Genomic DNA, 15,665 nt, shown 5'->3' on the forward strand with positions numbered 1-15,665 from the left:
GAAGACTGTGTACTTCTTGCTGTACCTCCTTCTACATTATTAATATGAAGGAAATGCCTGTTAAAATGGAAACAAAGAGAGGCTTGCTTTAAAAATTTCATCTTCCTTTTCAGGAATCTGTTTAGAAATGTATGGGTGACAGCACTTTGCAACTGTAGGACACATCTGGGAGAGGGATAGCTCAGTGGTTTGAGCATTGGCCTGCTAAACGCAGGGCTGTGAGTTAAATCCTTGAGGGGGCCATTTAGGGATCTGGGGCAAAAATCAGTACTTAGTCCTGCTAGTGAAGGCAGGGGGCTGGACTCAATGACCTTTCAAGATCCCTTCCAGTTCTAGGAGATAATAATAATAATAATAATAATAATAATGGGAGATATACCTATTTATTTATAATGCCATAACATTCTGATTGTAAATGCTTTTGCAGATATTTTGCTACCACCAATCTCAGTCTTGAAGAAGTGCTTGTACATGACCTACCATAAGCTGCTGCCCACGCTATAGGCATAAAAGTTTTAATTTCAGTGTCATCAATTTGCTGTTCATGGGCCACTGCTGCATCTTCTTCACCTACAATCACTTCCATATAAACCTCATCAGCAATTTCTGCAACATCTAACAGAAAAAGGAATTAAGAATAAACAACATTAATAATAATTTCCCATAATTGAAAATAGAAACCCTGTCCCCAAAAAAAGGCCACCTACTTACTTAAATCTTCATCTTCATGCTGAGAATCGTTTACAGTCATGTAAACCATTTTTTCCCTTGGAATACGAACACTGCTGTTTTGATCCAGTAGTCCCACTCCATGATCATTCTCAGATTCACTCTCCACAATGTCTACTGTGCCTCCTAATTAAGAAGACCAGAATAAAAGTGTTTTTTTAAAGTACATTTCTACCAAATTACATTCATGGCTCTTCATACATGATTTGAGAAAAACCACAGTATCAGAGTATACAGGATTTCAGAAATAAAGTTAGAATATTCTAAAATGACCATGCTGATTTACCTAAATCATCTTCTCCAGGATCAGCTTTGAAGATATATACTTTGATGACTTCTGGACAAATGCTGTCCACTTTACACGGATCACCTTCTGAATCTGCTTCCATGGTAATTTCAGCAGAACCTTCATGCTCTATCTTCCCAGTATCATCCACTACAAAGACAAATTATGATATGATCACACAATCTATATAAACAGCTGCAAATGAGAGAGGATTTGCTTTATCATTTCAGTTTTAAAACGGTTAAAAATGAAAATAAATTTACTGGTTTGACAATGCAGTGGAAGAAGCCACACAAAGAATTGCTTAAGATTCCTTAAAAAAAAAAAAAAAAAAAAAAAAAAAAAAAAAAGAGAGAGAGATGGAAGCAAATCCAAGATGCAAAATTTTCACCATCTAGATAAAAGTGATAAGCTGCACCACTCTATTAGAAAAAAAGGTAGCAGCATTCTTGTATTACTTGATGAAACGGGCAGCCCTTATGCCCTATTTCAACCCAAGCTAGCCAAAATATACTGGTGATGAAGGCAGTAAGAGACAGCAACAGCCACAATGAAGAACACAAAACTGCCTCACAACTTCTCTAGGTTGCCCTTCCTTGACCACTAATATACAGAACCAGTACTACAATTTGGACCAAAGAGGAGAAGATGAATGACAACCATCAGGAAATATCCCAAAATAGCAAACTGCAGTAAGAAGAGGGGAAAAAAACAGCATACTAGTACTTATTCTATAGCCCAGGTTTCATACACTTCTTCAGTTTTTAATGACTTTCTCCCCTCCATACACACATCCAAAAAGCTATTAACTCCCTTCCTGTCAAGAGCTGTCCTTCACTCCTCTCACCTCTCCCATAAGGCCACATATTACAGATGTCCCTTCAGCTGAGAACTGGACCTAGCTCCATTCTAAACCTATTAATACTGCTACTTTAGTTGGCTAGAAAGGGAGTTAACTACACAAAAACACTAGGTTTGTCTTTTCCCACTAACCAAGCAGCAACATTTTAAGCAATCCCAGACTCTGCTTGCTCATAAAAGAATGGACTATGTTCGGTTTCAAACTAATTAATTGACACTCTAACACTGACAAATTCTGATTCCATTAATTCTTGTCAACTTCCCTACAGAAAGGAATTTAAATTGTACGTAGTATTACAGTCCTATATCCATCCACCACTATTATTTTGAATTCATTGCAAAACAATCTCTTAAAGGAAGACTGTGCCTGTTCCATTGCTGCTCCTCAATGGACTTCCTCCAAGCAGCAGAATGAAAATATAGTTCACACACATATACCCACATTCATGTGATAAATTTAGTTTTCATGCAGTTTTTAACTGGCTCACCTGCTCTCTGCCCACTAAGCCACTAGTACTGGTAGTGCTTCTAACACAGCAACCTCATAAGCAGCTTCAGAAACCTGACATCTTTTTAAAACACAAACCATAAGAAAATATTTCTTTGCCCAAATGAAGACTTTTATCCCAAAATATTAATTTCCACAGGCTCACAAAGTCCACTATTTCACAACCCTACAGGGATTTCCCATTTCCAACAGGATCCAGCATTTTCTTCTAGCACTGGCAGAGTCCAAAGAACTGGACTTAAAATATATGACATTATGTACAATAAATACTTTACATCTCTTTTTGAGGTTTTTATGGCTCCTTCAAAGTCATGTATAGTTTGGAATAATGGTAACAAAAGGCATGAATTTTAGAGGAGAAGAAATGCAAAACAGTATCAATAAAATCTTTTAAAACACTAAAAATTTTCTAATAGCTTTCTGTAACATGTGGCATATACACAGCACATGATGTCATGGTATAAAAGTCTTATTGGCTCATCTGGAATGATCTGCATTATTCAATCATGCTTTTGCCACTCATGAACAGTGAAGCCAGCCTGAGCATCATGCTGACTTCCTTTGTAAAGTGCTTTGAGATCTACTGATGCAAAGCACTATACAAGATTAGGTATTATTATTATTATTACTGTGCAATTGTGACAACATAAAATCTTTAAACCATATACAAATCAATATATTGTCTCTCTCATCCGTACTATACGTTTACAAATGCATAAAATTTCTCAACAAGGAATGTAAATTAGTAGCTATCACTATTTGCAGAGAATATTATGCATTATATTACATCACAAAATATTAAAAACGTTCTTTAATCTACTAGTCCCATCACGAGAAATGGCAGCAGGAATGCACCAAACACTATTTTTTCAAGTGAATGATGAATGAACAGTGCATAATACATTGCTTCCAAAGTCCTAGAAAAACAAGAGTACTATCTGAAATGCCTTTAGGAACAAGACCCTAGATCAAGAGATAATGTCCTTGTTAACATAGCTGTAATGAACCTTTTAAACGGAGAAAAAAGGCAAGACTTTATGGTGATATGTTATTATTGATCACTTTGAAAATGCAACCTTACAGGAGGTGTTCTCAGCTACCTGGATGCACTTTTATAAAAAATTCCTAGGAATATACATGAGACCACAACCATAAATAAAATTCTAGCATGGGGGGGGAAATGTATTACTATCATTCTTTAAGTATACTTTTTCGGTTCTGTTCCTTCTATAGGATTTAATTACTCCCTTCTGGATTGATTATCAGCACTGTCCATCTAGATAGCGCTTTCTCATCAACCGGGCTTGATATTGCACCACTGAAGTCAATGGAAAATTTGCCATTGACTTAAATGGATGCAGGAACAAATCTTTAACAAGGAAAAAAATAACTGAAAGTTCTAGAGCCCAGAATCCTAAGTTAGGCAGGGATTGTTTTTGGCTTTCTTTTTAAAAACAATAAACTTCTAATTGTAGAGTGTGGTGGGGGTGTTTTTGTTTTTTAAATATTTTTTTTAAATAATGTATAGGTTTCTGGCTTATGAATCAGAAACTCAGTTCCTTCTCCTCCGGATAAAGGATAAGGTCTTCCTACGCTGGAGAGTATCCTTTGTGAAAGATGTAATTTTAAGGCAATTGGTGCATATGTCAACGTACACAATTATAATTAGTTTGTTTCCTGACTCCCCTTCTCATTATATAAACACCTCAAATATGACTCCTATTTAATATAAGTATCCTTTAATAATCCTATTTAAGAAACACAACAAAAACATGCCAAACTTTTAAAATGTGAGTATGTGTAGAAATATAGGGCCAAATTTTCCCCTCGGAGGAAAAATTCTCATACATATTTCTGGGAGAGTTTGCAGCATTAATATGCTAGCAGTGCTTGGCAGATTAGAGGAAAAGAGTAGAAAATATGATAAATAGTGCAGTAAATTTAATAGGAGAAAAGTGGGGAAGAAAAGATGAGAAAGAGTACAAGAAGACAATATCAGAGATAACAAGGAAAGAAGGCAAAGGAAATCAGAAGGTGAGATGGAAACAAGGAGGAAACAAAATATATCCCAGCAGAAATAACACCACTTCTCTCTCCAATTGGCTCTATGTATAAAGCATGTTTCCACTGAAGTATAGTTTGACTGCAGCTGCTGGCCATTGTCTGCTATCCACAGTCTAGCTGGGTGGTTCATTAGTGATCAAGACATGTACTGTGCCTGTCACACTGAAGCATCTGTCTATACTGGTTTATTTGGGCTTTGGTATCATCCTTGTAATTACTTATTTTAGGGTGCAGTCTAAAAAAGTTATTTTGGTTATATAGTGAATTTTTTTTTTAAATGAACACTTTCCACGCATTTTCCTTATTTTTCAAGCTTCTCAACCTCCGTTAGAGAAAAGAAGGTTTACAAACATCAACCTAGTCTATGTTTAAAATGTGAAGCCTCTTAGATGCTTGAATTTTTAATTTAAATACATGACCTATCCAAGGGTACTACCCCATACCTGTCTTACTCATGAATGCGCCAAACACAGGATGCTGCCATTTTCTTATATTCTCCCTCCTGGAAGTAAAAAAGGAAAATGTGTTCCTATCTGTTAATTTAATTTCTCAAAGAATGCATGCTCACTTGCTGGTGGTCTTCATAGAGCTCATGATCACATGATGCTGGCTCTTTTCTCATTTCCAGTTGCTAAATTTACTTTTAAAATGGTGAAAAATACATTTTCCTAATGTTACTTTTTTCTATGTAAGCAATTGCTATAGTCGCTACAGTGATTTTACGTGATCACAAATGGAAGAGGAAGGTAGACTGCACAATTATGCGCAAAGGTAGAAGTGGTCCATCAAAGAATCTGTTAATGTAGTCCACAACATGAAAAATCTTGAGAACCCCTAATCGAAAGCATATCTAGATAGTCTCCATATGGAGGAAGAACAGTAAGACCAAGAGATAATATGGGAATGACTAAGAGTAGTACAAGGAAAAACAAAATATAGCTTATATATTAATAACATTGAATTAATCTGTTGTCTACTATACTACTACCGTAATGTGGGTGGACAACAAAAGCGTTATAAGGACTCGCTGAAGGACAACCTAAAAAAATGTAATATTGACATTGATACTTGGGAGACACTTGCCTAGGATTGCTTAAAATGGAGTGAAGTCCTACGTGATGGTCCCCTGCATTTTGAACTTGCTCACCAACAAGCTGAAGAGGACAAGAGGCGCAGGAGGAAGGAAAGACTGGTCTCCAGTCATGGTCAACAGCCTCATGCTGAGCCTGAAAACATCTGTCCCCATTGAAATAGAACATGTGGTTCAAGGACTGGTCTTATTAGCCACCGGAGGACCCATAACTCCCATGGAGGATGATCATACTCGGTAACAAGTGATCACCCACAATCATCATACCACTACAGCATTTGCCTCCCAGCAAACATTAAATCTAAAATGAAAAAATTCTTATATATGAACAAATTGCACTACAAACTATGTCAAAATGTGACCCTGGAAAGACCAAATGATATAACCTTCTTACATTTCTCTACTCCAAAAATATACAAATTGGGCACAATTCAGGTGCCATCCTTTTACACATACATATTCATCAATAAATACCACATCAATCCAGTCCTTGAATTAAAAAAAAAACAACAACTCCATATTTACATCAATTTCACTAAGAATCTGGCCCCAGGTCTCTGGAGCCCGTCAGGAACAACAACAACATGAGTTCTGTCCTTACATTGCCATAGATTCTCACTATCACAGGTAACAGACAACATACTTAGGAGAAGTTGTTTGCCAGCTTCTAGAACAACTTGCTTAGTTTAGTATTTCCTTAACGCAAAAGGTTGTTGCATTCTTCCATAATGTTTATACTCAAGTAGGATCCTAAACAGGCTGTATTTCCCAAACTGACCTTTCGCTCAATCTGTACATTTAACTGTTTATTTGTACTGCAACTGAAAGGCTAGACTTTCTGTACACTGAAATGGCAATTTTACTTCCTGATGTAGTCTAGTATATCTTGTGCCCACTTTCTTTTCCACACAGAACACTGTTATGATGGTGCCTAACACAATGCCAGGCCATCCTGACATTTCTTTAATGTAAGATGACACTGCGAACTTCCTACAATCCCAAGAAACAGAAATCTATCATAGATAAATTTCCCAGGACTCAAGACTGATATCTGTCATTAGTCGGTCTTGGTGGGCTCTGCAGCAAAGTAGTTCCAATTCCTATAATTTGGCTCCTGTCTACTTAGCACAGTAAAAACTAAGCTCTTGAATATTACTCTTACCAAAGTATCCTAATGTCTTCCATCTTATGATCAACACACAGTGATCTCATAAACATTCTTGGCCAGGACAGTTATGCAAAGTACCATTAAAATGGTTAAATAGGGTCTGACAGCAAATGTTACTTTTTTGGAGGGAAAAAACTATTATGTCTTGCACCTTTAAGAATCGCCTCAAGAGAAAATAGCTCTGTACTCCCAGGTTGTTGATGAAGACAGCCTGTAACACAAAAACATTTTTTATATCTGCTACAAAACCATGATTCTTCAGTACTGAAGTCATATGGATTATGGTTCTGTTCACTAGGTCCATTGTTCTTGACTTTATAAAAATATCATCTGCGGGGACAGGGGAGAACATGCCCTTTCTAAACCTAAGTAATTATACAATCACTGTCACCATCTTTGTGAATACCTTGGGTCTGAAAAAGTCCTGTACTGAAAATGTTGGTTCTGGTACATGAATCAAATATTTCTTACTCTAGGCCTGATTAGGATGCCAATGTAATGTGCCTGGTGTATCTGTTGACATCATATAATTTCCTCGATTTGTGGAATACTGGACCAATAGAAAGTTTCCTGGGTTAGCCTTTATCTCTTCAGATTTCCTATATTGATTATTTATATTTTACCATTCTTATTGCACAAAATATACTGAGAACACCCAGCACAACTTCTCTTCTGATGGAGCTGTTTCTATTGCTAGTGTTCAGCCACAAAAAGCTAATTGCATGTCTGTTGCTTTGACAAACTGAATAAAATCAGAAATGTAGAAACCTTAATGTCAGTTGGATGTCCAGCTCTAAAGTACTGTCCTCCCTGATAAACTCCAACATCTATCTGTCTGTGGTCATTTTTTAACATTTTACTAAAATGATACATTTCCATTTAGGGACAAATGGCTTTCCAACTCATAATTTTGGTCTATGGCTAAAGGAGTTGGGTTGATGTATATCTGTCCATAATCTGTCCCCTTTTGGCCAAGATATATCAAGTCCTCCTTAAATGACTTTCTGGCATGGATAAAAGGAAAAGTGTGGTTTATCAAAACCTTTGGAATCCTTTCCTATGCTGCTTAACAGCTAGCAGTGGTTTTCATTCTCTGCTTAGGGATCCAAAGGCAGAGCTGAGTTAGATATAAATAGCCAGGAACCCGTTCAGATCAAACAACTGGAGTTTCTGAATGCAAGCAAAGACAGAGTATCTACACAAAAAGAGGGTATCACTAGTGGTAAGAAGCATTATTTTGGAAACAGAATGCATACCAAGGAAATCAAAGCAGTCTCATATACATGAGAGATTTCATTTGTAATGGGATGATTCAAACAGTAGATAAATTTGCTGAAGGAAAGTCTCACAGAAAGGAGCTCACTAAGACAAGTACCATCAGACAAGAAAATGCAGGTTTAGTCCATGAATAGGAAGAGGGAATAAGAAAAGCATGTGTGGAGACATTCAACTGTTACACACTCATTCAACCACTCTCACCAGAGCAACAGCTAAACCAATCTTAAATAATAAGATGATGATCAGATTAAGAAGAAGCCAGGTACAAAGAGTAGCCTATCCAGCAAAGGAAAAACAATGAAAGGGAATCAACATACAGAAAGAAGGTGGTAAGGGATCTTACCTAGGAATTCCATTGAAGAACATGGGACAGATAACTTGTGACCCATATAAAGTGATCTGAGTAATACTCTGCCTCTCAAGTGACAAAGCATAATACAAAGGGCAAAAGTATTCCCAAGAAAACAGACAAATGTCCATGTATTGTAGTATACATGGCAACCGGCAGCATTTAGACACTATGATGCAGGAACCTTAGATTAAGTCAACCTTGCAAAATTCTACTCACTCATTTGCCCAAAATTATTAATTTAGATAAACATAACTGAAAAAAGTTGTGATAGAATCAAGGATGATTTCAGGGATTTGGGGGGTGGGGGGGGAATCAAAGGTGAGATTAATGTTGGTGATCTTCTCGGAGAGCCATCTGGTACCAAGTGCAACTGAAGAAGGAAGAAGACTGAGCGTGAAGACCACGACAAACATACACTACAGATGTAAAGAGGAGAGATCTGAATTTAAAAATCATTTGATTTTTTTTCTAGAATGAACTGACTATTCAGATTAGACAATCTCCACTTAATAAGAAGGAGTACTAACCTCCTGACTTCAAAAGCAGTAAAACTTGCTAGGTAGGCTTTAAGTACAGTAGAGAGTAATGGAGGAAAGTTTCATTTAACTCAAATTCCAGAATGTACTTTCAATTCAAAATATAAAGGAAAACAAATAGATACACTTTGCAACAAAAGAGGAATATAAAATACTAAATTTACTTAAGTACCTGAGCTAGAAGGGCCATATATATTACAAAAATATTTAAAAACACATTAGCATTTAATAGCAATGAAAATAAAGAATCAAGTCGGGGGAGGAACCACTCTGGATCTACTTCTTACCATGCAGAAATAACTGACTAAGAATAAAAAAACCTTGTTTCTGTTAAACATGATGAGGCTCTCTTATGTTTTCAATAAATTATTCTCTACAGTTAAGAAGTACAAAAGGATGGTTTCTTAGCTAGGGACCATTAATTTGATCTCCATATTAATTTAAAACACAGCTACACAAGAGTATTCGACACTAGGAAGCCAAATATTAGGGAATTAAGAAATCAAGTGATCATAGAGGCAAAGAGAAGAATTATGCAAAGCCATAAGTGCGGAAGATGATATTATAGTTAAGCCAAAACAAACTAAAATTCCATTAAAAAAGGCATATTCAAAGAACTAGTCAAAGAACCTGTACTGGAAATGAAGCAAGAATCAATATATAAAGTCAGTTAAGTTCCATTATGTGAGTCATTAAAATCTAGACAAAAACAAATAATCTTGCAAGGATCAGTGTAAATGGGCTAAATGATACAATGATTCTATGACAAAACCCTGTTTAATAGCATTACTTTCTTAAATTTTACAGGAAACAAGAATGTTAATCAGATTACACCACTAAAATCAGTATTAGTTTGAGCAAAGGGTTATTTCCCTCAAGGGAATTGACTTTATGATTTGGTGGTGTCCCTGTTTGTTCCCTCCCTCTCTCCCACACACACAAACACACTTCAATATTGCAATTCTAATATACCATTCTACTGGTACAAAGGGGCTCAAAAAAAATTCAAAACCCAAAATCTTGAGTTCAAGGTAGCTTCCCAATTATGTGCAATAGTGGCTGTCCTTTTTGCTAATTGTGTGACTTCATATGGTCAGTTTATTTAAGAGAAAAAAACATATTCTAACAGAAAAGAAAGAAGTTATTGCTATCTGTATTTATGTATCTAAAAGAGGAGCTTAGCAAAAGCATTAAGGATAATACTTCAGATGCAAGACATTTTTCAAACTGCAGAAAAATAGAACAGTTCTGTGGCTGTCCCTCTTCCACTTATGTGAGACAATTCTTTTGCTTTCTTAGTGATTTTGCAACATATACTGGAGCAATGCCAGGTTTATTTCCTATAGTTGTTATTAAGTAAATGGCATTTTAGAGCATTGTTACAGAAACTATTAATATAAAATATTGTTCTGTAAACTAATACATGAGTATTTTATTTTAAAAGGATTATTTTAATAATCAGATAGCTGGAAAAACTACTTTATCTGTATTAGCTTAATAAATAAACCACCTCAGCAGGAACACAATTATAACTGAAAATATTCATGCATATTTATGAGACTTTGTGTTTATAACTATTTCAGAAAACTCTCTCTGGCATTATTTAAAAGGAACAAACATTTTCAAACAGCACCCCAGTCAATGTCATTCACTCTATCTTTACTGCTTTCCCCATAAACTTACAGGAAATCATAAGGTAATCTTCACAGTTGCCCTTATCATCTTGGTGCTGCACAGGGATTCCATTGGCATCAATCACTGCTTCCGAGGCACAGTCTGCTACCAACACTTCTTCAGAAACTACATCTTCTCCCAGACTATCGGTGACAATTTCTGCTTCTACAACGTTATCATGAACCACATGTTCCACATGCCCAATTTCAGGTACATGCATTGATTCACTTGCCAGTACATGTTCTGGTATAGACAATGCTGCTGCTGTTATGTCAGAAGCTAAAACGTCATCTGGAACAGTGCAGTGTGCTAAAGAAACCTCATCAGCTACCTCTGTGCCCAGCACTTGTTCAGGAATAATGACAGTTTCAGACACATCTGCCTCTTCCATGATATCTGAGCATTGAACATCCTCAATAACAACATCCTCAATGACATCTTGGATGACTACGGAATCTGGATCATCAGGAACAAAGTTATGCACAGTTATGTCTGAGTCCACCACATCTGAAACAAATACTGTTTCTTGTACTTCCACAACAATCTGATCTCCATCCATATGTGCTGCATCAGATCCTGAAAAATATAATTAAACCAATGTTTAAAATATCCTCAGTAATTCAAGGAACATGGCTGATATTTATCAGCTGTAAATTATCACAATTTGTCTTCAGATTATAAACAACGTATCTATCTATCACAAGCATTCTGGTATCTTTGACCATATCTATTATATACTAGTTGAAAAAGCACTAGAAAACTGTTACTTTCTTATTAGCCACTAACATTTCTTTGACAAATTGACATAGACCAGTTTTCTAGCATTCAACTAAAAGAGACCATATTTTTTTTATGGATAAGGTCAGCCATTTTTGAGCCTCTGCCATAACCCCCAAACATTTCTCCTTTCAGAGTATCCTATAGCCAGTACATTTTAGTTACTTGTTCTGAACTAAAAATAAAATCACTAGTGCAGCATTCAGTCAAAATATAATAATAAAACAGCACAGTCCGATTCAGTAACAACAACTGCCTGGTTATAATCTATCTTATGTTTAACATGAAGGGCCTTATATGCTTTATCTCCTGTCAAACCTGTTGGGTCAAAAAACGCATTTGGCTCATGTGGCTGCAGTTCAAGTCCATCTTCATCCATGGCCTTTAATTCTCATCAGTCACAGTGCCTGAGAAAAATAAAGAAGAGAAAGGTTACTTGCCCAGTAACTATAGTTGTTCGAGAGTTTCCTATGCATATCTCACACTCTTATTCAAGAAGTGAAATCCTAGCCCCTTTGAGGTCAAAGGCAAAATGCCCCTTGACTTCAGCGTGGCCAAGATTTCACTCAAGATGCCTGTACGCTTCCTAAAATCTCTGGAAAGCCGTACCCTTTGGGACTTTCAAAAGCATCTCATGTGATTGAACATTCAGGGCTTGAACAAAGGGTAGATGACCCCTAAACACCTCAGTTCATTTTTCCTGAACATCATTATTTCAAGGAGGTATAGAAAACTCTGAGGAAGATGGGCAGAGAAAGCGAAAACATACAGATATTCCCCGAAGAGAGAAATCTCTGCACATTTCCACTCATGAGAGACTGGTAAACAGTACAACCCAGATGGATGATGGGCTGAGGAGTTCTCAAATTAATAATGATTACAAAATTACTCAAGGTGAGTAAAGGTATATGTCTAATAGAATCAGAAATGGACACTGCTCTGGGGTCACTTATGTTCACAGCCTTTGGCAGCCAGAAAGGAACTAAGGTAGCTAGGGCTTGCATTTCATATTGCCCTCAGGGTCCCAAATGGTATTGCCACAAGGTTCCAGACCCCGACGTCATAGGCACGTCGAATCTCATGAATGAGATTATGCAGAGGCTCCCCGGATAAGCATCATCCACCATTTGCTTTTAGATTGAAAACACCATCTGGTCTCAAAAATGATCAAATTTTAAAATCTATCAACTCTCTATAGTCTGATACGTCAAAACTTATTTGATGAATAGTAACTGGTTAGATCTTAAATCACTCTACCTCCCAAAAAATCTAAATACTAAATGTTATGAAATTCTCATTACAATTTACCACTCTAACCTTAACTCTACCCCCTGCCATATATGCATTAGAATTAGGGTTGAGCAAACCAGTCTGGACTAGTCCCTTGAACTTAATCCAACCTACGGGGATTTGATGTGTAAGACCGGGAAGAGGCCACAGAATCTCCTTGAAAATTTCTTCCAATAAGAATTATGCCAGTAGGTGGAAGGCATGTGGTTTTCCTCCCTCCAAACACTTTTTCCAGTAATGGGCAGTAACCCTCCACTATCACCATAGTGCCTTATTACAATTCATGAGCCTAATACAAAGAGTTAAGATTTTTATGGAAACCTTAACTGAAACTTCAACAATTTGTTTTCATTCTCCATCTTTCCTTTATATTAATTAAGTTTTTGCATGGGGGAGTTTCTTTATTTGACAAATAAACAAATAAACAAGCATTTCCAAACACATATACCCAGCCAGAAGCAAATATATTCCAACCCCATCCTTGCACAACCTAATCCTCTGCTACTCCCAGCTAACAAATCCTCCTGTTGAGAAAAATAATGTAAACAAGTTGGGGGGGAGAGGGAATGTAACCAGAAATTAAACTATGAGAACAGCAGCTGCAGTCTCATGTAAAAATTATACTTTTTTTCATGGACTCCTTTGTTACCTGAAGAAGTCCAGCTGAACAACCCTAGATTCTGAAAAAGGATCTGCACTGACAAACTGTGGAGGACTCTAGTCCAAGGCTCCCCGATCTTGAAAAGGAATCTGCACTGACAGATCGTTATGGAGTTCTGTTGAGATCAATCAGGCCATTTTGAATGTTAAGATATTATGTCAATGGCATTCTGCACTGATGTAAGGGTCTGCCCAAGCATATCCCTCCACAGATCTAGGACCCCAAATACTCATTAGGAAGAAACATTTTTAGCTTTGGATCTGGGAAAGATCACAGATTTGTAGACTTTTGTTATCGTAGAAAAGCAAGAACTCTAGCACCTCAAGTATTCTAAGACAATCATTTATTCAAGTATTAATCACCAGTCCCAAATCTGTTCAGCTTTAGTAATTAAACAAGTTCAGGTCTATTAAGTCTATTAAGAATTTCTTTCCTATAATAGTATGTTTTCCTGTGGTGCCTTCTTATGGTTGCTTCTTTTCCTTCTCTCTTTCTCCACCCATTCGCATCTCTCAATCTTTCCCTACATTTTCTTTGCTGTCTTACCTACATTTTCGCATACTACACTCCCAGTCATTTATTTCTCTTTTCTAACTTACGCTCTCTAATATATCTCTCTATGCATCCCCCTCATTCATGCACACACAGGACTTATAAATGTATCAGATATCTAGTAGCAAGAACTAAACCTGCTAGCCAAAAAGTGACAAAAACAAATGGAGTGACCTGCTCCGTCCCCAAGCAATGCCAAGTAGAAGTATATTTCTGGATCCTACTTAATGGCTCCATCTTATCATACATATTAACCTTTTATAAGTTCGAGTCTGATGACTTTGAAGCCCCAATTCCCACTGCCTGCTGAAAGGAGCATTCACACACTCTATTCCCCACTTCCACGCCATGGTCTCCTTGCTCCTGTGATGGATGTTATCCATTTGTTATCCTATCCTTCCCTCAAATTTCTGGCTACTGTACAGGGAGATCTCCATTACTCAGCTTCTCCTTTTGGATCCTTCTCCCCTAGGAATAATTCCACTGCTTTTCTCTACTGATGTTCTAAGTTCCAGAAGTGTGAAACTGACCTGATTATCATTATTACCAAAGCTGCCCACAGATTCTGAGTAGTAGCAGTAAAAACTGACAAGTCTCAAGGTCAGTTCTCACACAGATGCAACTTAGTAAAGATACCAACAACAGTAGAGGTGCTAGAGCTGTCCATCTGCAAAAATCAGGAAGACAGTACTATATTTATTTGACTCTGTTCATGCTCAACCATTGAGATCAGAAATTCTGCAAAGGAAAGGCTTACGTTCTGCAAATGTTGATTTCAGTCACCTGAGAAAGCTTTCCAAGCAAGTGGATTTTTAAGATTTAGTGTGGTGAATCAAGGATAGACTTTCTACCACTTGTAGCTTGTACAACATAGAAGTTTTATACTATTTTAAGGTTCAGATTTAAAAAAGAATGCTATGACACTAGCCTCTATTGGAATAAATAAGATTTGCCTTAATACACTTTAAGACCCCAGTCCTACAACTAGATCATGCAGAGACCTCTGCACCCATGTGGAACCCCAATGGCTTCAAAGAGCCTCTTTGCAGATATACAAATCCATCTACACAGTCAGATCCAACTGAAAGATCAGGAACTAAGTCAGTTTCATGTGCCTCTAGAATAAGTATGACCTTAAATATTCCATAGTTTAGTCCGTAAAGCTAAACTATAAAGACAGCTCTAACAGGATGCTTATAATATCTGCTTATATATGCAATATAACTTTATTTGGGCAAATGAAAATCAAGGCAAATTTCTGATATGAGGACAAGTAAGAAAAATATATATTTGGAATACAAATGATATTAAAATGCTAGCAAGTCAATAAAAATACCCTACATAAGAAAATGCTTCATTTCCCAAGATGTTATTTACATCTTTCCCCATAACTCTGACCTTAAATACAATCATTCAAGAAAGCAATGAATGGAGAAAGAACATGTGCAGGAGAAAGTGAGACTGTAATATGCCACTGAAAAAGATGGTTACTCATCTTTGTAACTGTTGTTCTTTGAGACGTGTTGCTCATATCCATTCCAATTAGGTGCATGCACACCACGTGCACATTCATCGGAAGATTTTTACCCTAGCAACACTCAGTGGGTTGGCTGGGTCACCCCCTGGAGTGGCGCTGTTACGGCGCCAGATATATAGCCCTGACGACCCAACGGCCCTTCAGTTCCTTCCCGCCGGTTACTCCGACAGAGGGGAAGGAGGGCGGGTTTGGAATGGATATGAGCAACACATCTCGAAGAACAACAGTTACAAAGGTGAGCAACCGTCTTTTCTTCTTCGAGTGCTTGCTCATATCGATTCCAATTAGGCGATTCCCAAGCC

General features: G+C 37.1%; 1 protein-coding gene across 2 annotated transcripts in view; it reads right to left on the minus strand.

Moving 5' to 3' along the window:
• Window positions 1–15,665, minus strand: part of ZFX (zinc finger protein X-linked) — a 33,564-nt gene that overhangs the window by 10,169 nt on the left and 7,730 nt on the right. For both annotated transcript variants that reach the window (XM_050936515.1, XM_050936516.1), the window contains exons 2-6: window positions 11,642–11,730; window positions 10,556–11,122; window positions 1,016–1,165; window positions 712–855; window positions 481–615 (exon numbers count right to left, since the gene is read on the minus strand). In XM_050936515.1, coding sequence (XP_050792472.1) covers window positions 481–615; window positions 712–855; window positions 1,016–1,165; window positions 10,556–11,122; window positions 11,642–11,702 — 1,057 coding nt within the window. In that variant the 5' untranslated portion in view covers window positions 11,703–11,730. The remainder of the gene's footprint in view (window positions 1–480; window positions 616–711; window positions 856–1,015; window positions 1,166–10,555; window positions 11,123–11,641; window positions 11,731–15,665) is intronic.

This window comes from Gopherus flavomarginatus, chromosome 1 (genome assembly GCF_025201925.1).
Source record: "Gopherus flavomarginatus isolate rGopFla2 chromosome 1, rGopFla2.mat.asm, whole genome shotgun sequence".
In the NCBI taxonomy this organism is placed as follows: Eukaryota; Metazoa; Chordata; order Testudines; family Testudinidae; genus Gopherus; species Gopherus flavomarginatus.